General features: G+C 34.0%; 1 protein-coding gene across 2 annotated transcripts; it reads left to right on the top strand.

The window, feature by feature from the left end:
- Positions 1-11,077: 11,077 nt before the first annotated feature.
- LOC105777184 (ABC transporter G family member 35) lies at positions 11,078-19,335 on the top strand. Of its 2 annotated transcripts, none has more exons than XM_012600292.2 (21): positions 11,078-11,632; positions 11,752-11,961; positions 12,055-12,139; positions 12,297-12,456; positions 12,555-12,631; positions 12,736-12,789; positions 13,919-14,009; positions 14,202-14,503; positions 14,650-15,248; positions 15,383-15,543; positions 15,645-15,754; positions 15,888-16,041; positions 16,145-16,285; positions 16,376-16,545; positions 16,674-17,006; positions 17,102-17,476; positions 17,576-17,709; positions 17,801-18,028; positions 18,143-18,314; positions 18,442-18,696; positions 18,794-19,335. In XM_012600292.2, the coding sequence occupies exons 1-21, from the start codon at positions 11,253-11,255 to the stop codon at positions 19,064-19,066; spliced, it is 4,464 nt and encodes a 1,487-aa protein (XP_012455746.1). In that variant the 5' UTR covers positions 11,078-11,252; the 3' UTR covers positions 19,067-19,335. The 2 variants fall into 2 exon arrangements, with proteins under 2 accessions (XP_012455746.1, XP_012455745.1); XM_012600291.2 differs by having other exon boundaries at positions 11,080-11,632; positions 16,373-16,545.
- The last annotated feature ends 4,391 nt before the right edge of the window (positions 19,336-23,726 follow it).

Below are 23,726 nucleotides of genomic sequence, written 5' to 3'. Positions count from 1 at the left end.
AAACTTTGTTTTATATGGCATGTATAGGGTTGAATTTGGTAATGAAATATTTTGAAATATGGTTGTGAATGATAAATGTTTGTATGTGATTAGTAGTGGATTTTGATAAATCAATGAAATGGGTTGAATAGGTGAGTTTAAATAATTGAGTATTTGTGATGTTATGTTATGCTTAAAACATGATTTTGGCTTGTGTTGATTGTTTTTTTGGAATGTATTGATGTATTGAAATGTTGTGTTTAGGTTGATAATAAAATGGGTGAAAAAAGTGGCCTTAAAATGGCCTATTTTCGTCCACACGGGCAGAGACAGGAGCGTGTGTCTCAGACGCGTATGACATACGGCTTAGCACATAGGCGTGGGGTTTGGCCGGGTGTCCCCTGCATCTAAAAATTGAGAAACAGAATACCCAAGTTTTTGAACACGGCCTAGCACACGGGCGTGTGGCTTGGCCGTGTGACCCCTGCACCTTACACACGGCCTGGCACACGGGTGTGTGACTTGGTCGTGTGACCAAAGTCAGAGAGTTACACGGGTATGGAGGTGTGTCTATTGGCCGTGTAAGTCATACGGCCTGGCCACATGGGTGTGTGTCCCTTGCACCTAGGCAAAATTTTGAAATTTTGAGAAAAATTCTTTAAGTTTTTGGTTTAGTCCCGACTTGTTCTAATGCATATTTTGGGCCTCGAGTGTAACACCCCTAACCTGTATTCATCACTAAAATAGGGTTATGGAGTATTACTAGAATAAACAGACCAAATACAAATAGTTGTATTATTATTTAACATTCATGTAAGATATAATTCATAAAGTCCCTTATATGAGCCCTCGAGACTCAAAACATGCATTAGAATCAAGTTGGGACTAAACTGGATACTTAGAGAATTTTTTGCGAAAATTTAAAATTTTTTAAGGTGTAGGAGACACACGCCCGTGTGGCTAGGTCGTGTGGTTCACACGGCCGTGTCCCAGCCCGTGTCCTAATTAGGGAGGTTACTAACTTGGGTCACACGACCAAGTCGCACGCCCGTGTGCTAAGCCGTGTGTAGGTGCAGGGGTCACATGGCCAAGCGCCACACCCGTGTGCCAGGCCGTGTGAAAAATCCTAAGCATTCTATTTTGAAATTTTAAGATGCAAGGGACACACGGCCAAGACACACTACCATGACACACGACCGAGACACACGCCCGTGTCTTTGCCCATGTGGACGAAAATAGGTCATTTCCAAAGCCACTTTTCTCACCTAACTTGTCTCACACCTACATAAACACATAAATACATTCACAAGGTAATACCAATCTCTCGAATCAACACAAACCAATTTTTAAACCAGTCGTTTTGTCACATATATCTTAGCATTCGCATTTTCCATGGTGATCAAACTCATATTTCCTTACTTATACCAAGCACATATCAAACATGATAACCACACACATATATATATTTACAACAAAATATGTTCACTTAAGTCATACCAACGAAAAATCACAACTAACACACATATATGCTATCATTTGGCCAAACTTAGCCTATACATGCCATTATACCCAAAAGAAACTTTTTTGTTTATACTGAAGTGAGCTGAGGGATAGTGTGATGTTGCTCCGATCAGCTTCCAACCTTTACGAGCTTTCGAGTACTATAAAACAGAGTAAGCATTTAATGCTTAGTAAGTTCGTATAATAGGAAATTAACTTACCTATATATTTCACATTTAAGGTAAGCATACAAATACATTCAAAGCAATTTGGCAATTTGCCTAAGCACATGTAATCTCAAGAAACATGTTAGTCATGTAATTCATGTGAATATAAAAAATCAAGGATGAGCTCGTCATGTAACAAATTTTCATATATATATGTTTTCCACATCTTATATTCATATAACATGTACATTCCATAATTATTCATCTCAAGTTCAGATTATCCTATGTCAGAACCTTGCCCGTTGAATTTATTATAAACATCTGTGGATACACGGGTAGTATACTTGAAGTGTACAAACTGTAATCCGTCAATTCATATTTGAGAGTGCTCGTTAAAGCACATAATCGGAAACCCTCTCTCGATCCATATAACGGGAAGCTTATGTGAGCCATATATCGGGAAGCTTATCCGGGCTGTAATACGAGAAGTTCATAAGAGCCATAATCGGGAAGCTCATGCGAGCCTATAACGGGTAGCTCCGAAGAGCCATTAACAGGAAGCTCCGGATAGCCATATATCGGGAAGTTTAGGCAAGCCATATCGGGAAGCTCACAAAGAGCCTTTAATCAGGAAGCTCACGAAGAGCCATATAACGAGACGCTCATAAGAGCTGCGGTGTGTCTACGACACATGTAGAATCACAACCGATGGGATGCTCCGAAGAGCTATTAATAGAAAGCTTGCAAGAACTATATAACGGGAAGCTCGAGAGGGCTAATAACGGGATGCTCATGAGAGCTAATAATGGGACGCTCTTTCGAGCTACAGTATGTCCGCAACATATGCAGGACCACAACCAATTCGAGAACCCCGTATCCATCGAAGCTCATTTATCCAAACGAGACTTATTATTTATCGGATATTGTCGGATATGTGATCAATTTCATACATATGACATTTATATAATTAACATATACAACATTCAATTCAAACATATAAATATACACAATTTAGTTACATGAATTTACCTTGATAAGTGTTCGTTGATTTGTTGTCTACTAATCCGTCACTTTCTCTTTTCCTCGATCTAATCTCGTATTTTGTGTATCCGGATCTATACGAGTAAATTTAGCTCAATTTAATACAATTCATAATCAATTCAATTCAATTCACATCTTAGGAAAAATTACCATTTTGCCCCTATACTTTTAATTAATGACAATTTCGTCCCTAGGCTCGAAAAATGAAATTCATGCAATTTAATCCTTATTTCAAGCCTAGAAAATTTTTACATATAACATTTGCAACCCATATGATTCATAAAATTTAGAATTTTTCCATTAATTTTACATCTTTACAATTTAGTCCCTAAATCACAATTTCATCAAAATTCACTTTACAAAAGTTGTTTATCTATCAACAACCTTTCATTTTCTACCATAAATTTCATAATTAATGCATATTCATCCATGTAAAACCCTAGTACTTTGATAACTTTACAAATTAATCCCGAGATAGCTAAATTAAGCTATTACGATCTTGGAAATATAAAAATTAATAAAACAGGACTTGAATACTTACCTAATTAGGCCAAATAAGTTTTCTTTCTTCAATTCACCATGGCTAGAGTTTCCATATTTTATTTGGGAAAGATGATGATAAAATGATGATATTTTCTTTATTTTTATTATTTATCATCTTTCCAATTTTATCCTTTTCTTTTCTTATTTTCCATGGATGAATCATCAAACTTATCTACTAACTCCTCTTAATGGTCTATTTTTCATATAAGGACCTCAAATTTTGAATTCCATAACTATTTGATCCTTTTAGCTACTAGAATTCAACTTTTACATTTTATGCAATTTGGTCCTTTTCTCAATCAAACATGAAATTGGTAAAATTTTTCTTAACAAAATTTCTATACGATATTCCTATCATAATGCAGATCATGAAATAATATTAAAATAATTTTTCTTACGGACTCGAATTTGTGGTCCTGAAACCACTGTTCCGATTTCACTAAAAACGGGCAGTTACATCGAGGGCTCATATAAGGGAAAATGTGAGTGAAATGTGATTGGTTTCTGATATGTGTATAAAATGATATGAAATGTTCGTAATTGGTTTGAAAAGTCTGGTAATGCTTTGAAATCCTGTTCCGACGACGGATAAGGGTTAGGGGTGTTACAGGGAGGGAGAGGGGAGAGGGATGACAGTGGGGTGAGGGGAGGTGGATGGGGACGGTGGTAGGGGAGGTTCGATGGGGGTGAGAGGGATGGAGTGGGAGGGTTTTTTATTTTATTTAATATTAATATAATTATATTTATTTAATATTAATATTAATATTAATATAAAATTTAAATTTATTATTATATTTTTTGAAAATATTTATTTATTTTATATATTTTTAAATTTTATATATAATTATTCCTTGTCAACAAATTTTTTTTGAATTTTTAGAATTAGTATCAAATTGAGACCATTTGTAAATATTAAGGGTTAATTTTTTAAAATTATGACTAAATTGATATAACATGTAAAACTTGATGGCTAAATTTGTTATTATATCGATTTTTTAACGCCACGTTAGCTTGCCATTTGTGATTTTTACGAGAGTAACCAAAAGAGCCGAACTAAGTAACATGTGTGCTTAAATTACAAACTTTTTATTTTGAATGCGTAGAATAATATTTTTTTATGAGTGGGTGACTATTTGTGTAATTTACGCAAAATATTAATATATAAAAATTTCTATAAATATATCTTCAATACCATTCTAACATTAAAAAAAAAAAGCACAATGATTATTATGTTGCGTCTATTATATTTGAAAATTTCAAATACAACATTAACATAATATAAAAAGTTTAATTAAGTCAATAAGCTCTTGACAAAAGTATTATAGTAATATAGCATAAAAGTTGAATTCAAATGTAGCAACTCATCTATTACACCAAAATACTAAAAAAGGGGATGTAAAAAGATAGGTTTCAAAGCACAAAGCAGGATACCATTATTAACACACAAAAATATGCATCCTCTCTTTCATCAACAAAAGATATCAGCCAATATCCTACCTTTGGCACTCGCACACTCAAACTCAACAATCTCATTGGGATTGGTTTTTTTAAGGAGTTATAGGTAAAGTGGTCAACGTGAAGTCTGAATCAAACCCTTCATTTCAGTTAGATGGGCGAAAATGATTAGTTCAACGTTACCATGCCTAAGATTTTATTAATTTTACATAAAAATAGACTCGTAGTAATGTGAATATTAATTAAACTAACTTAATAGAAAAGGTAAATGAGATTAATATTGAAGTAAGAGAGAGAGAGGAAAAGTTAGTAAAAAAAGGTTAGAAATTGAATTTGAAAAGAGTGCAGGAAGCATTCTAGAATACTTGTTAAGATATTCTCCAGGAAGAAATTGTCAAATAAATACAATTCTATCTTGTGGACCGCTAAATAATTTAATGATATTAAAAATTAATCTCCCACATTTATAAATCCTACTCAATTTTTAGGTTGCGACTTTCCAGAGCATCAAATTTGACTGACTTTTTTTTGCTTACGTACCTACAAATGCAATCTACTTCACTTCTCAATATGTTTTAAATTTAGGGTTCCTATTAAATACCCACATCATTTACACATGTATAAACGAAGCTTCTTCGCACGTGGGGTGCATCAACTCTGGATTGCTTCTTCTATTCTTCTTAAATTTAAAAATTAACTCTTATATTTTAATTTCATCTCCTTGATAATTAATATCTTCAATACATGAAAAATAATAACACTAACATATATAAATTAGATAATACAAATCATGCACTAACGTATAAACATGCACATAAATATGAAATTAGTAAACCGTTGCTAGTGATTCATCTAAGTCTTGGAAACAGAAAAACAAATCAAATACATAGAAATTGTTTACGTAGTTTAGTTTCCTTACGTCTGCAGAGCCTAAGTTAGTGAGAAATATTCACTTTCTTTAATAGGTACAACAAGTGACTATCACACATCCATGATAATTCTCCATACTTTCAAACCTTGAAGATCGATACTCTCACCACACGGCAAGTAAAACCTTAACACCAATGGTTTTACCATAAACCTGCATGCACTCTTAGTGTTCCTTACTTGAATAAGATGAGTGCTAAAAACTCTGAGAACAAAAACCTATACAAGTCTCTCCCATAAATAGATTTATGCTTGAGACTTGTTAACATAGAAGATCTATAACAACCCCATTAAAATAATAATACAATAAACAATTTACAATATAATAATAGAGAATAAAATAATCGTGGATTCTTGGCAATTAATCACAGACTTTCTATTCAACCCAAATGTCTATGTTGCAATGAATTGTCTTGGGTGATTTAATTTCGTATAATCTTCAATATAAGTTTCCCAAGTAATATGACCTTCAACAAGATATTCTCCAAATAATTAGCACAACCCACTCAAACTGTTCAATAAATTGCCAACAATTCAAATATGAAAACGGTCACTTATGCATCACCAATGCTAGGAAAGTGGACTTAAAAACCAATTTCATATTTTTCAACAACATATATATATATATATATATATATACTTACAAAATTTAGAAAACACACAGAAAAAAAGCAGAAGCATCATATTAATTAAAGAAAATATAAATATTATACAAACAACATTTCTTCTTTCTCAAGAATAAGAGAGAATATATCTCCTATTTATCAAAATGAGCCAACCTAACTAAACATCTAAAATGACTTAAAAAAATGACATTGCGACTGGTGTTAAATCCATTGCTGAAATAAGAAATTCTAGAATGAGGTTGTTTAGGGATAGGTTTAAAGGTATTGTATAAATTGTACAAAATAGGCAACTCACAAAAAAATTGCTATGGCCATGTCGTGATCTAAAATAATACAAAAAATGACATTGTTAAATTCTAGAATGAGGTTGTTTAGGGATAGCATTAAAGGTATTGTATAGATTGTACACTAAACTTGTTATGACTGGATAGCAATGCATCGCCTGCCATGCCGTAATTTCACATCAACAAATGTTTAATTTTTTTTTTAAATTCCTAAAACTAAATAAAATTTTTTTAAAACTCACAAAAAAAATTATGAATAATCTAATTTTTATAATTATTTAAAAAATCACTCTAGAATAAATATAGATAAATGATTGCCTAAGTTTATTTGAGCATAAACATTATTTGTCCAAATTTATTCGGACGTTGTTTTATTAAGTTTTACAACTTCTTATAGTTCTTAAATAATTTTTTATTTTTATAATTATTTCGGTGATGTTTTTCAAATAATTATTAAAAAATTTACTTTTACAAATTTTAAATTTTTTAAATATTATCATTTCAACATGAGATATATTTGACATACCACATTAGCATTTAATAATAGAAATAGATGAAATTTTTAACAAAAGGAACAATTTACTTTTTGATCTAATAAGGTTAAAGAAAATTAAGATTATAGGAGGAATGTAAGATTTTCTTATTTGTATTTGGTTCACGGAATATAAAGTTACATAAAAGAAAATTTTACTAAATTGTCATTGATATAAAATTTTGTTTTTATATGGTCAAATATAGTTTAATTTTTTCATAAAATTATACTGACTTAATACATTCATTTTATTACACCTTGATTTTATTATATAAATTCAATTGAACAACTATTGAACCTAAATGCGTAGTTAATTTATATGGTTTATAATTGTTTATTTTAGAGAATTTAGCTTGCTTTTAATACCAAAAGAGAACTGAAATTAAAATTCATAATAAAACCTCCAAGTTTTATGTCTATTTAGGAAAAAGGGTCCAATTAATCCTCGAATTAGTTCAAAAAATATATATCAATTAAGCCCTATGTAACCTTTTGCACTCAATTGAGCCCTCGAACAGGGGAATTTCATAATAAAAAAACCCGTTGAATCTTATCTCACTGATGTGTTAGTGTCACCTCAGCAAAAAACTCAAAATTTTTAAAAGATAAAAGATATATTTAATTTTTTTATTAGAATGAACTTGGACAACCATTTGTATAAGTTCATTTTGAACTTAATTTTTTAAATTTGAAAAAGTATATTTTAAAACATTATTAAATTTTATAAAATTGTTAGATAAAATTCAAAAATAATAAAATAATAAAAAACTATTTAAAAGTTAAGTCCGAAATGAACTAGACATATGGTTGTCCAAATTCATTCAAGATAATTTTCTAAATTATATAAAATTTTAAAAATCTAAAATATATATTTTTAAAGATATGATATGTGTATCAAAATTTTTAATTATATTCATGCCTTTTAAGATATATAAAATATTTTGCTTTAATTTGATTCAATTCAAACTATATTGGATATGATTTAGAGAGGAGATCAAATATAACTCCAACCCTCATTTGTCACTTAGAGTGTGCTTGGTTGGGTGGAAAAGTGGAGGGATGGGAGGAGGGAGTAGAGGTGTCCATGGGCCGGGACGGGCCCAGAAAAAATTTCGGCCTGCAACCTAGGCCCGGCCCGAAATATGGGCCTAAAATTTTGTCCAGGCCCGTTCCGGGAAAAAATTCCTAAGCTCGAGCCCGACCCGGCCTATTTTTAATAAACACCAAAAATTTATTTTAAAAATAAAAAATAAAAAAGTATTTTAAAATAAAAAATTAAAAATAAATATTTATTATATTCGAGCCGGGCCGGTCCCGGGCCAAAAAAGTGGTGCTCGAGGCCCGACCCGTTTTCTAAACGGGCCTCGTTTTTTTGCCCAAATTCATATTTCGGACAGGCCATCGGGCCGGGCCGGGCCGCCCGACCCATGAACACTTCTAGGAGGGAGTGAAGAAGTGGAAAGAAAATAAATTTCGAATAAGAGGAAAGAAAATAGGAGGAATGATCATTTTCTATCATAATGCATAAAAATCAATCATTGTAAATTTGAATGATGGGAGTAGAGAAAATGAAAGAGATGCGAATGTTAGTTTAAAGTTATGCATTTTCAAATATTTATTTTTTTTCCCTTTTATTTTCCAACTTACCAAGCAGTGGATGGAAAGAAAATTATTTTTTCTTTTCATTTTCCACCATTCATACCAAGCATACCTATGAAAATAAAATTATATTTTCTATTTTTTTATCCTTTCAATTTTAATCTTTCCAATTTTCTTTCTACTCTACCAAGCAAAGTCTTAGAGTGTATTTGATTGGGTGGAAAAGTGGAGAGATGAAAGAGTGAAATAAAATAAATTTGGAGTGGGTTTAAAATATACATTTTTAATGTTTTATTTTACTTTCCTTTCATTTTTCAACTATGCGAAATAATGTATAGAAATAAAATTAATTTTTCCTTTAATTTTTTTCATTTTTTTTACAAAACATATTTATAAATAAATTTGTTTTTTACCTTTCTATTTTTCTCTCTTTAAATTTTCATGTTTCAATTTTTTTTTCATTTTAGCAAGCAAAACCTTAAAATTAAAACCACAAAATGATTTTTAGGGCTCTCGAGCCGTCAGATAAGCTGTTCACGTCTTGTTATGGACAAGAATAAATTAATTAAATTATTACTTAATATTAATCTGTTTGTTTATTTAATATTTTTATTGTTTTTATTAAAATAATAAAAAACATAATATTTTAACTAACGCCGATTAACAAACATTATCATTATAATTAATTATCACCAAAATTAATCGTTACAAACTAATGATGGAATCAAAAAATGTAAAATAAAAGGCTAACATAAAACTCAAAAAATTTGAACTTTAGTATTCAGCTGGTGAAATATTGTAAAATTCAACAAAGTAAAACAGAAAATTCCACATTCTAGAAGCTGGAAAAGACAAACAAAAAATTAATATTCTAAACCTTTTGTTTATTATATTCCAATAGCTTTTAATGCGTCAAAAAATAGTTATATAATAGGAGCAACATGTAGCTGTAGCGTACAAACTATTAATTAATCTCTTCTCCTCCGTAGATGCCGCTTTGAATTTAAGTTGGGGTAGAATTGTCACTCCACTATTTGACAACTCCTGTTTTCAAAAAAATTTAACTTGAAATGAAGCCAATTCAACAAAAAAGTGAAGTTTATAAAAGAATGACAACTTGCAGTTGAGCCGGCGAGCCAAAGAGAGTAACGACCAGTAGCTGGTACACATGAATCCAATGGTTAGGACAAATGTCAATAAGTCAAGAGTTTTTATGTAAGAAATTATATATTGTAATTTTGTCATAGCCACCTCCTAGGTTGTGGCCTATTTCAACTTAATACCCACAAAACCCACATTTCAAGTTTAAAATTTTAAAAAAGGAATATAGATTAAATTCACAATTTATAGGATCAATACTAAATTTTAATTTAATAAATTTAATTATTACTATTTGAATCAGGACTGCTGTGACCAAATTAGAATAGAAAAACTATATTTATAATTTACATAGAATATAGGGATTAATAACATAATTTCACCTAATTTTTAACCACTATTTCTTCTCATTCCACAGTCCTTGAACTAAATGTATCCGATTAGTGCGACTTCTGGGAAGCCAGTTTTTTCTCAATACAATTTGTTCCTACTACCTCAAACGCGTATTCAATGTCTTATATCCATTTAGAAAAGTCCATGGAATCTTCCAAATTAAATAGAAGACTTTTCTTTAGAAAGAAGAAATATTTTATGTTCCGGTTTATTAATGTTTTGTTAAGAATTTATTATTTTCAATATCAAATCGGATCGAACCGGTTGACATATTAATTCGGAATAAAATCACGAATCGATACAAATTGATGGAATCAGACTCAACGATTAGTCAAATCAATCATATTGATTAGAATAAAAATTAGTGATATGATCGATTTTATCACCAATCTTATTTTAAAAACATTATTTATCAGTACATCTACATCTAACGATTATTAATCCCGAAACATGACTTTTTCTTTTGCGAAAGAAAATGATTTATCATTTCATTTTAGATATAAACTTAATAGTTGTTCACAGATGAGGTAAGGCGGCGACCTAAACTTCATAATTTGTTTTGGTCCAATCTCATACTATACTCAGCTCAGCTTGCGCAGTATTCCCAAATATAATAATCAGTTAATATTAAAAAAAAATGGAAAGAAGGGAATATACAAGGTCTTGTGATGGTTGGCGAATACTATTACGGTGATATGAAAAATGAAATGTACTTGATCTAAGATGAGGTATGAATTGTTAAATGTTGCAAGAGAAGAACCGCTATTGACTTTCAAAGAATCCAACAAGCCCCTCATATTTGAATTCCCTAGTTTTCCTTTAACAAAAGGCCAAACAGCCAACCTTTCAGCCACCAAGCTGGCTGCCCCTTTTTTTATTTTTCACTCCGTCAATGACTCGCACTGCCTGTATATATATATTCTCCTTCAATCTCTATTGAACTTACACTTCTTTATCTGCTCCCCACCCCCAAAAGAAAGGAACTAGCACTTGTCTACATTGAAATAGAGGGTGAGAACATTTTTCTTTTGGGTTCAAGAATTATAGAATTATTGGGAGGAAAAAGTAGAAAAAAGAAGAAGAAGAAGAAGAAGAAGAAGGCAAAAATATGGATGGTTTAGAAAGAGTTCGAAGTCGAAATCCCAGCAGAAGAACGGGGCATAGCAGCATAGGCAGGAGCTTAAGTAGGAGTAGTTGGAACATGGAAGATGTGTTTTCAGGTTCCAGAAGAAGTAGCCGTGTGGAAGATGATGAAGAAGCTCTAAAATGGGCTGCTATCGAGAGACTACCCACATATGATCGGCTGAGGACAAGCATCATGCAGTCCTTTGTGGATCATGAAATCATTGGCAACAAGATGGAACATAGAGAGGTTGATGTTAGAAACCTTGACATGAACGACAGACAAAAATTCATCGACATGCTCTTCAAGGTTGCTGAGGAAGATAATGAGAAATTCTTGAAGAAGTTCAGAAACAGGATCGATAAGTAAGTTTCCATCTTTCTTCATTTACAAATATAAATTTAAAATCTAGGTATCATATACAAATTTAATAATGTTTTAAGTGTTTTCTGTTAATTGATTACGCATTTTGTTGGGATGACAGGGTTGGGATTACACTTCCAACAGTAGAAGTTAGATTCAACCATCTGACGATTGAAGCTGACTGCTACGTTGGCAGCAGAGCTCTTCCAACTCTTGCAAACTCTGCTAGAAACCTTGTAGAATCGGCTCTTGGGCTTCTTGGAATCAGTTTTGCCAAGAAAGCAAACCTCACAATTCTTAAAGATGCTTCTGGGATTATTAAACCATCAAGGTACCTGCAACTTTCTTCTTGTCACGATATAATAATTTAGTTTGTCATTACATTTTGTCTTTACCTATATATGTATATATATATATTTTGTAGGATGACACTCTTACTAGGCCCACCCTCTTCTGGGAAAACAACCCTTTTGCTGGCATTGGCCGATAAGTTGGACCCAACCTTAAGGGTAAGTTACGGTCTATTCTAAAATATTCATTTAAAATTTATTGCGTTAATAATTTGCTTTATATAGTATTTTTATGTTATGTTGGTGTGTTAATTATAAAGTTTGGTATTAGTTAACAGTAAACACAACCTGATGTTTCTGTTAATGTATGAAACAGGTTAAAGGAGATGTCACATACAACGGATATAAACTAAAGGAATTTGTTGCTAGAAAGACATCGGCATATATCAGTCAAAATGATGTTCATGTTGGAGAAATGACTGTGAAAGAAACCTTGGATTTCTCAGCAAGATGTCAGGGTGTTGGGACACGATACGGTATATATATGTTTAACACAATTTGTTCATAATTAAGTACCAAGTGTTTATGCTTTGGCTAATGATTTACTGAAAAATTATTATTAATTTTTTTGAAGATCTGTTAAGTGAGCTTGCTAGAAGGGAAAAAGATGCAGGGATTTTCCCAGAAGCTGATGTAGACCTTTTCATGAAGGTTTGGACAATAACATAAATTCCACAATATTCTTACATAAAGCAAAGATTTGTCATTTCAAATTTCCACATCATCACGTGCTTTTGAACGTTTGAATTTTTCAGGCAACCTCCGTGGAAGGAGTTGAAAGCAGCCTTATCACTGATTACACACTCAAAGTAAGGAAATTCAATCTAAAAAGAATCAAAGAAATTCCAAACTTTTTTGGGTCACCGAAGAAAAGAATTTGCATTAGCGCTAGTTGTTTGTTTTTGAAAAGTGGTGTAAAAAATATTTTTGAGAAATATTTTTAAAAAATTTGGTTTAAAATTTGAGTGTTTAGTATTGCTGTCAAAAAATACTTTTGAGAAATAAAATATCCATTTTAGACATATTATTATCAAGTAATAAATATACATTTAAATTAGTTAATATTATTATATTTTAGTAAGAATATAAAAATTATTATAACTTGTTGTTAATATTTTAATATATGAAATATAAATTTTAAATATTTTAAGCAATAAATATTAATTATTTATAAAATTTAATTAGAATATATAAATTATATTTTAAATATTTAAATATAACCATTAAATATTTGTAATTAGTATTTTAAAAATATTTTTATTTTTAATTAATGATTTTAACACATTTGTAATTAAGCATAAAAAAAAGGAAAATACATGTTATTGGAGGCGTGAAAAAGTAATTAAGCACCAAAACTGCTCTTAGAAGAAGAAAAACTAAAATTTTTATTTCTTCTTTTCAGAATTACTTTTGAAAAGCATTCCTGAAAAGTTAAAAATTTCAGTCAAAAACAGCTTGTTTTTACAGCTTTTCTTTCAAAAGTGCTTTTGGAGTCAGAAGTAAAATACATGTTATTAGAGGGGTGAAAAAGTAATTAAGCACCAAAAGTGCTATTAGAAGAGTAAAAGCTAAAATTTTTATCTTCTTCTTTTCAGAATTGCTTTTGAAAAGCATTCTTCAAAAGTTAAAAATTTCAGTCAAAAAAATTTCAGTCAAAAGCAGCTTGTTTTTCACAGTTTTTCTTTCAAAAGTGCTTTTAGAGTCAAAAGTACTTTTTTTTTTTTTTAGCCATGAATAACTAATACAAAATAATCACTTTCCTAGTGTTAAAAAATGAGAGGAAAATGATTCTGCCAAATCACTATACGGTTAAAATTAATCTGAAGCAGTAAACCTTGGAATAAAAAAGTACAGAATGTGGGCCTACAATGGCAGAAAAAACAAAGAGTAGATTAGATTTTCTAATGCCATTGTGGTCCCTATTGTTGAATTGGTCAGATATTGGGGCTCGACATATGCAAGGATATCATCGTTGGAAACGAGATGCAGCGTGGAATTTCCGGCGGTCAAAAGAAAAGAGTAACAACAGGTTGATTATTCTTCATTTTAGTCCCTAAACCTACTTAGTTTTTCTAATCCATTATTTTATGATGATTATCTCATCTTGAGGGTTTCAATAATATTGAAAACTAAGCCATAATATTTGATACTATAAGGAGCCTGGGTTTTGTCCAGATTCAAGATTTATTATAATAACGTTAAAATTTTGATTTAAATATAGGGGAGATGATTGTTGGTCCCACCAAGACACTATTCATGGATGAAATATCAACGGGTCTTGATAGTTCCACGACATTCCAGATAGTGAAGTGCTTGCAGCAGGTTGTGCACCTAACAGAGGGCACAATCTTGATGTCGCTATTGCAGCCTGCTCCAGAGACTTACGATCTCTTTGATGATATCATCCTCTTATCTGAGGGTCAAATTGTCTATCAAGGTCCACGAGAACACGTTGTTGAGTTCTTTGAGAGCTGTGGCTTCAAATGTCCCGAGAGGAAAGGAACTGCTGACTTTTTGCAAGAGGTAACCTTAAACCCTAAACACGAACCATTGCATCGCAGATGGCTTGAGTTTTTGACTCTTTAGTAAATAGCAAATTGTGGTTTAGTTTAGTCACAGCATAAATAATTTGTGCAACATAAGGTGACAAGCTAGTGAAACTGTGACAGGTTACCTCAAAGAAGGACCAAGAACAATATTGGGCGGATAAAAGAAAGCCATACAGATACATTACAGTAACTGAATTTGCAAACAGGTTCAAGCACTTCCACGTCGGAATGCAGCTACAGAGTGAGCTAGCTGTGCCTTTCGACAAGTCAAGAGGCCACCGAGCTGCATTGGCCTTCCATAAATACTCCATGTCCAAAATGGAGCTTCTTAAGGCCTGTTGGGACAAAGAATGGCTATTGATCAAAAGGAATTCTTTTATTTATGTGTTTAAGACGGTCCAAATCATCATCGTGGCATTCATCTCGTCTACTGTCTTTTTGAGAACTGAAATGCACCAGAGGAATTTGAACGATGCGCAACTCTATATTGGCTCACTTCTGTTTGGAATGATCATCAACATGTTCAATGGCTTCGCTGAGCTCTCCCTTATGATTAGTAGGCTTCCAGTGTTCTACAAGCAAAGAGACCTCTTATTCCACCCTGTCTGGACTTTCACTCTGCCCACTTTCTTGCTCCGGGTTCCGATATCTATTTTGGAAACAGTTGCTTGGATGGCTGTAACTTATTACACTGTAGGATATGCACCTGAGGCCAGCAGGTAAATTGAATTGTGGCAATTTATTTACATGTCGCCGCACTGATCAGAGTTCTTTTTTTCTTACTTGAACAACAAGTTAAAGTAGTGCATGATGAAATTAGTATTAACTTGCCAATCCTCAAAACTATTGCCAGGTTTTTCAAAAACTTCCTGTTGGTGTTTTCAGTACAACAAATGGCATCTGGTCTCTTTCGGCTCATTGCCGGATTATGCAGAACAATGATCATAGCTAACACTGGTGGGGTTCTTACACTTCTCCTGGTGTTCTTGCTGGGAGGTTTCATCATTCCTAAACGTAAGAATAAAACCATAAAAAAATAAACCTTTACATTAGAAAATTTCTTCATTTTGTAGATTAATAAAAAGTTCACTAATATAGGGTATTTATTTTGACAGGTGAAATTCCAAGTTGGTGGGAGTGGGCTCACTGGATTTCACCTTTGACTTACGGTTTCAATGCCTTCACTGTGAATGAAATATTTGCGTCAAGGTGGATGAATAGACAGGTATATTATTCAGTTTTGCTTGTTCAGTAACACAAGTCAAAGATATCAATTGGTGGAAAATATTAAAAGTACATATACATTTTCATTTCAAATAAAAAGCAAGTTACAAGCTGAAACTTTGTCTACAATGCAGGTTTCAAACAGTTCGACTAGCCTGGGGGTACAAGTGCTCGATAGCTTTGATGTCCCAAACGATGAAAACTGGTATTGGATTGGTGCAGGTGCTCTTCTAGGGTTCGCAGTGCTCTTCAACATTCTCTTCACCTTTGCGCTTATGTACTTAAGCCGTAAGTTTAAACATTCCATGGGCTAATGCAATCTCTTTCTTGACTATCAGTATCTTCTTTTAGGTAGCTAATGTTCTATGTTTTCTTGGTGTTGGCAATACAGCCCTTGGAAAGCCGCAGGCTGTAATTTCGGAGGAAACAGTGGAAGAGCTAGAGGCTAATAATGTGGACTCTAATGAAGAACCAAGGTTAATGAGACCAGAATCAAGTAAATATTCATTCTCTGCAGATGCAAGCAATGCAGGTAAGAAACATGCAGCTCTTATTTTCTCCTTTACCTGTGTCTTCAATATTGATTATAATGTTATTAATATCAAATGAAAACTTTCAGTAGAAATGGAAATCCGAAGAATGAGCAGTCGAGCCGATTCCCACGGAATGAGCAGGAATGATTCTCAAGTTGATGCAGCCACTGGTGTTGCCCCAAAGAGAGGAATGGTTCTTCCCTTCACTCCTCTAGCAATGTCCTTTGACACTGTCGATTACTACGTTGATATGCCACCTGTAAGATCCCTTTTCCAACTCTTGTTTCTTCATCAATATGCTTGTTATCCAAAATAAACGTAAAAGTCAATACATAAACCTTATAATTGGCACCAGAGACATAGTTTAAACATCAAGCATTTAAACAGGAAATGAAGGCACAAGGAGTTGGTGAGGATAGGTTACAACTACTTCGGGGAGTAACAGGTGCATTTAGGCCTGGAGTGTTGACTGCATTGATGGGAGTTAGTGGAGCAGGGAAGACAACATTGATGGATGTTCTAGCAGGAAGAAAGACCGGTGGATATGTCGAGGGTGATATTAGAATATCCGGATTCCCTAAGAAACAAGAAACCTTTGCAAGAATTTCTGGATACTGTGAACAAACTGATATTCACTCACCACAAGTGACTATCAGAGAATCCTTAATTTTCTCAGCTTTCCTACGACTTCCAAAAGAAATCAGCAACGAGGAAAAGATGGTAAGAACTTTGATTTGCATAGTTGTTAGTGAAAATCAAGAATAGCGTTAGTTATTTACTTTTGCCCCTAAACATTATTTGTTACTATCTTTCAGATTTTCGTGGATGAAGTGATGGAACTAGTAGAATTAAGCAATCTCAAGGATGCCATAGTAGGGTTGCCTGGAGTCACAGGGTTGTCAACAGAGCAAAGAAAGAGGTTAACTATTGCAGTAGAGCTTGTTGCTAATCCCTCAATCATTTTCATGGATGAACCGACATCCGGTCTTGATGCGAGGGCAGCAGCCATCGTCATGAGGACTGTCAGAAACACCGTGGATACTGGAAGAACGGTGGTCTGCACCATTCATCAGCCTAGTATTGATATCTTTGAAGCCTTTGATGAGTTGCTACTAATGAAGAGAGGAGGTCAGGTGATTTACTCCGGACCATTAGGCCGAAATTCTCATAAGATCATCGAATATTTTGAGGTATGAAACTATAACAAGATTTCCCATATTTGATACACTGATTTTGCGGAGAGAAAAAAAGAGAAAAAGTTATCTGACTTGCCTCGTAATCAATTGCAGGCAATTCCTGGAGTTCCCAAAATTAAGGAAAAGTATAATCCAGCTACATGGATGTTAGAAGTGAGCTCTATAGCAGCTGAAGTTAGGCTCGGAATTGATTTTGCTGAACAGTACAAATCATCTTCCTTGTATCAGTAAGTCAAGTTATAAGCTATACCAATACTTATTTAATTTTTTACCTTTTCTTCTTTTGGATTTGAGCTAAATACATGTATCTATGAGCAGGAGAAACAAGGCGTTAGTAAATGAGTTAAGCACACCACCTCCAGGAGCTAAAGACCTCTATTTTGCCACTCAGTACTCACAAAATACATTGGGTCAATTCAAATCATGCTTTTGGAAACAATGGTGGACTTACTGGAGAAGTCCAGATTACAACCTTGTCAGATACTTCTTCACTTTGATCACTGCTCTCTTGGTTGGTTCTATTTTCTGGCAGGTCGGCACTGAAAGGTCTGTAGCTATTACCCTCTTATGTAGTTTGAATTCTTACCCTTTGGTGCTTGCAACAACTAAACAAAAGGCTTTTAGATTGTTTACAGTTTTTATCTTTGTTCCATGGCTCAGGAGTAGCGCATCTGATCTTACAATGATCATCGGTGCAATGTATGCTGCAGTCGTGTTTGTTGGAATCAATAACTGCTCAACAGTTCAACCAGTCATAGCCATTGAAAGAACAGTGTTCTATCGTGAAAGAGCTGCTGGGATGTACTCTGCATTACCTTATGCCCTTGCGCAGGTGAGGATTCACCTACACTTAGATTGATGCTATCTTATCATATGAAAGTTTGCATAACTTGGTCTCTTTAATCTCCAAGTTGACCAACATAAGTTGTTTAATTAAATTTTAATTACATGAGATGCAGGTGCTTTGTGAAATACCTTACGTATTTGGCGAAACCGTGTACTATACACTTATAGTGTATGCTATGGTGGGCTTTCAATGGACAGTGGCAAAGTACTTCTGGTTTTTCTTTGTCAGCTTCTTCACCTTCCTTTACTTCACATACTACGGAATGATGACTGTTTCGATCACACCAAACCATCAAATATCATCTATATTTGCTGCAGCATTCTATTCAGTCTTTAATCTTTTCTCCGGCTTCTTCATTCCAAGACCAGTAAGTTTACTTCTTTCACAAGCAATTATGTTTTTAACCACTTCTTAATCATCCAAGATCGAAGCTGATACAAACACATTACTTCTTGAATTTTCAGAGAATTCCTGGTTGGTGGATCTGGTATTACTGGATTTGCCCTGTTGCATGGACAATTTACGGATTGATTGCGTCACAATATGGAGATCTTGAAGACAAAATTAGTGTACCCGGCGTCTCACCTGACCCTACTATTAAGTCATATATTAAAGATCAGTACGGCTATGATTCAGACTTCATGGGGCCAGTTGCTGCAGTTTTGGTTGGCTTTGGAGTGTTTTTTGCCGTTTTGTTTGCCTACTGCATAAGGACACTCAATTTCCAGACCAGATAAAAGGGATTTATTCAGGAAATTCTTCTTCAAGCTTGCATGCTTGTAAATAGACAATACAATGCCATAAAAAAATTAGTTTGGTCTTCTTCATTAATTTTACGAATTTGAGATATTGTTTTGAACTTTAAATTGCTTATGCATAAGCAATTAAGCATCATATAACATAGATGATGAGTTCAGTTTGCAAAAAGTTCGAAGAATTGTGCTAGGAAATGTAAAGTTTCATTTGTCAGATAATATATCATCTTAAAGGAACAAATTCTTTTTAAGTTCATGCAGCATTGCTTCTTTAATTAATTATTCCCTTTAGTTGGTTTGAGAAAACATGGTTGTATAGCAAATTTCTTATGGTAGTTTTTTGCACTAGGATCAAAATAAAACTATATCTTTAATTTTGAAGAGCTAAACACAAATAAGAATATGCATATACAAATAAATTTCGTCGGTAAAGATGGGATCCTGGATTTGTCGAAAATTTCACTATTATCCATTGGTACTACTCCTTAGTTATTAGTTTATTTTTCTTCCCAATGAAATCTATCATGATTTCCATTGCGTCTCATTTGAAGATCTGCCACAAAAGCTATATGCATCATGCGCATATTGTATATAAATGTGCATCTAGTAGAGGGTCATACGAGTTTTTGGTCTGATAAAAATCCTATTAATCACATAGGTTGTTGTATTCACTGCATCAGCCCAAAACCTGTGAGCCACACACCTTTGCTGTTGAGCATCACCTTTGCCATTTCTTGCACAGTGTGGTTCTTGCGTTCCACAACTCTATTTTGTTGTGGTGTCTTGCCAGCAGAGAACTCATGTTTGATCCTTTTTTTATTGCAGAAATCAGCAAAATCTTCACTCTCGAACTCGTGTCCATGATTTCTCTTGATTCTTCTAATCATCCCAATGACTTAACCCTTTTCATTCATCAACCTCCAACACAACTTCCTGAATTCTTCAAATGTGTCAGACTTTTCGCTAAGAAACTTCTTCACCCATGTGTACTTTGAGAAGTTATCTACACATACCAGAGCATAGCATTTGCCTCCAATGATCTCAACTTGCATAGGACCAAATAGATCCATGTGCAAAATTCCAGAGGTTAAGTTGTTTGGATGTGTGATTGTTGTTGATGACTCTCTTTATGCTGCTATCCTTTCAAGCATCCACTGCTTACTTTTGGAATTACACTACCTAACTTTGGAATTCCTCTACCAGCATCGTATCTCACCAACCTTTGAAGCCCTTTGTAGTGAATGTGGTCAAGTTTCTCATGTCACAACTCCAATTCAAATATTTCAGCCTTGATACATACGACATATTGGATTACCCTATAACAGTTGTCAAAGGTACGACCCCCTTCCTTAATCTTCTCATTAGACGTTGAAGATACTAGACACTTGTCTTTGGTGAAATTGACAAGCATGTCTTAATTACATAGTTAACTAATGCTTACCAAATTAGCTTTTAGCCCATTAACAAGCACATTTTTCAAGTTTGGCATTCGAGGAAAATTGAGAGTTCCTTGCCTAAGAACATGGCCCTTCCTTATCACCAAAAGTAACTCTACCAACAAAGTAATTCAAAAATTCAGACAAGCATTTCTGATTACCTATCATGTGCCGTGAGTAGCCACTTTCGAAATACCATACATCATCCCATAGTAGTCTTTAATGATTTATGTGCTACAAGCAAGCACTTTGGTTCCTTCTTTTAGATAAGCTTCTACTGCTTCATAGGCAATGTGCCACATGAAATGGGCACTACAGCTAGCACTGCATTCTTCCCTCTCTATTAGATACTATACAAAATGCATGAACATATTGATAGAGAGAAAGTGAATCTACAGAGTAATTTTATTATTATTATTCCTTATCTATTTGAGTGAATACATTGGTGATATTTATATACTCATATGAAGTAACTGCTCCAAACCAACTTCATATCAAACTAATTAACAGATTTGATAATAGACTAACAATCTTAACAATCTTTATACTAATATTTTCTCTTAATATTCATTTAGCTTCTCAATGGGTAAGACTCGAATTAAACTTCAAAATCGAGAAAAATAGAGACAGACAATAGTTTAGTGAGAATATTTGCAACCTGGTCACAGGCTGGAACTTCACCGACAACGAGGGAACCATTAGCCACCTTTTCGCGGACAAAATAAGTTAAGTTAAACATGTTTGAATTTGGAGTGTATGATTAGATTAGCTGCAATAGCTACCGCACTTGAATTATCACACCAAACCGTAGGAGGATAAGCAGAACTGGTTTGTAATTCTATTAACAGAGAAACTAACCACGCAATATCACTTGAAACTGCAGCTAGACTTTGATATTCAGCCTCTGCTGTGGACCGAGAAACAACTTGTTGTTTCTTAGAACACCACTAGACAGGTGTATGGCCAAAGTAGACACAAAAATCCGTAGTAGACCGACGATCATCAAAATCAAGACCCTAGTTGGCATCAGCATAACCAACCTAAAATAGTCTGTTGGATCGTCAAAAAAGCAGCCCATGAGTAATAGTGTCATGTAAATACCTCAGGATACGTTTTAAAGCTATCAGATGAACCGTAGTACATGAATTGACATACACGATTTACAACATAAGCAATATTTAGCCGAGTTAGAACCACATATTGAAGAGCACCAGCAAGACTTCTGTATTAAGTAGGATCAGCAAGCCGATCATCTTCATCTTTAGACAAAGTCGATGAACTAACCATCGGCGTATGAACACTCTTTGCATTAGTCAGAGAACTACTGTCAAGAAGGTCTCAAATGTATTTGCACTGGCACAAGTGAAGACTACCAGTGGAGGACCTACTAACCTCAATCCCTAAAAAATAATGAATCTCACCCATATCTTTTGGGGAGAATTTGTTATGTAGTTGTTGAACAAAACAATTTATTTCATCAGTCAAACTGCCAGTAATAATAATATTATCCACATAGACCAAGACATAGACAGTGGACTTGGTTGAAACTTTAATAAACAAGGAAGCATCAGATTTAGATAAGACAAAACCAGTAGAGGTAAGAAACTATTTCAACTAGGCATGGGGAGCTTACCGTAATCCGTACAAAGCCTTCGTCAGATGACAGACCAATGACTCACCTTTTGGTACATATTTAATATAGCCTAAAGGTTGCTGCATAAACACTTCGTCAGTTAGGTCTCTATTTTAAAAGACAATGTTTACATCAACTTGACGAAGTTTCCAATCATTGGATACAACAATAGATAAAATGGTTTGGATAGTAGCAGGTTTGACCACCGGGCTAAATGTTTCTTTAAAGTCACACCCAGGAACCTGGGAACATCCCTTTGCTACCAACCGTGCCTTTTGATGATCAACCGACCCATCAGGATTCTTCTTGATTTTGAAAAGCCATTTGTACCCAACCGCTTTCTAACCAGGAGGTAGAGGAACAAGTTCCCAGGTAGAGTTGGCCATTAAAGCATCAAATTCAGCTTGAACTGCTAATTTCCATTCCGTATGAGTAAGAGCTTCTTCAACAGATCGAGGCTCAAAATCTACAGCGTCTAATGACAAAGTCTTAGGTTTAAAAATTCATGCCTTAGACCGAGTAACCATAACATGAGTATTTCCTGAAGGAAGAGAAGGAATAGTTAGAGGTACACTGGTTTGATCGACCGAACTAGCTTCTGCGGACGGAATTGGAAGATAATGTTCCTTAGATTAATCTCGAATTTAGTTGACGAATCAACTGAAACTGATTGACTGGGATGGCATATAGCTGGTAACTCAACTGAAACAGACCGGTCAAAATTGTAACTTGGAGCAAGAGGTAGAGGTACAGCTGGTGGCGAGACAGTGGAGCTGCTGGGTTCTGTTATGGGTCGGACAAAAGAGGGTCGAACAACAGGAACATATGTGGGAGAACTGGAAGAGGACTAACAAGAATTGACGTTCATCAAACACAACATGACGAGAAATAACAACCTTACCATCTGGTGTGAGACAATGATAGCCTTTATGTTGAGAGCTATACCTCAGAAACGTACATGGCTATGAATGAAAATCCAGTTTGTGTTACACAAAAGGACGTAAATACGGAAAGCAACAACAACCAAACACCCTTAAGTGATAATACGTAGGCTTACGACCATAAAGATTCTGATATGGAGATTGACCTTTCAGGACCGAAGTGGGCAGACGATTGATAAGATGAATAGCACTGTAGAATGCATATCCCCAATAATTCATAGGTAGATTGGCTTGGGCCAAAAGTGTAAAGCCAGTTTCCATAATGTGCTTGTGTTTACGCTCAGCAGCCCCATTTTGTTCTGAAGTATGTGGACAAGAAAGATGATGAAGAATCCCGTGACTAGTTAGAACTGATGTAAAGACACGAAACTCACCGCCCCAATCACTCTAAATTTTTTTAATACTTTTCCCAAACTGTGTGACGACCATTTTCTAAAATTGAAGAAAACAATCAAGTACTTGGGATTTACATTTAATCAAATAAACCTAGGTAAATCGACTAAACATGTTTACAAACGAAACATAATACAGGTTACCCCTACAGGTAACAGGAGTCGGCCCCTACAAATCAGAAACAACCTATTCAAACAATTTCATATATTCTGTAGTAGAATGTGAAAATGGCAATTTAT

This window comes from Gossypium raimondii, chromosome 10 (genome assembly GCF_025698545.1).
Source record: "Gossypium raimondii isolate GPD5lz chromosome 10, ASM2569854v1, whole genome shotgun sequence".
NCBI classification, from domain to species: domain Eukaryota; kingdom Viridiplantae; phylum Streptophyta; class Magnoliopsida; order Malvales; family Malvaceae; genus Gossypium; species Gossypium raimondii.
This window is presented reverse-complemented; position numbering and strand designations above follow the sequence as displayed.

Excerpts from the sequence above, each read along its gene's own strand:
- LOC105777184 (XM_012600291.2), top strand. The coding sequence starts at position 11,253 with ATGGATGGTTTAGAAAGAGTTCGAAGTCGAAATCCCAGCAGAAGAACG. Across the intron at positions 15,544-15,644 it reads AGGTTTCATCATTCCTAAAC|GTGAAATTCCAAGTTGGTGG; the intron begins GTAAGAATAAAA and ends TTATTTTGACAG. Across the intron at positions 18,315-18,441 it reads TACCTTATGCCCTTGCGCAG|GTGCTTTGTGAAATACCTTA; the intron begins GTGAGGATTCAC and ends CATGAGATGCAG.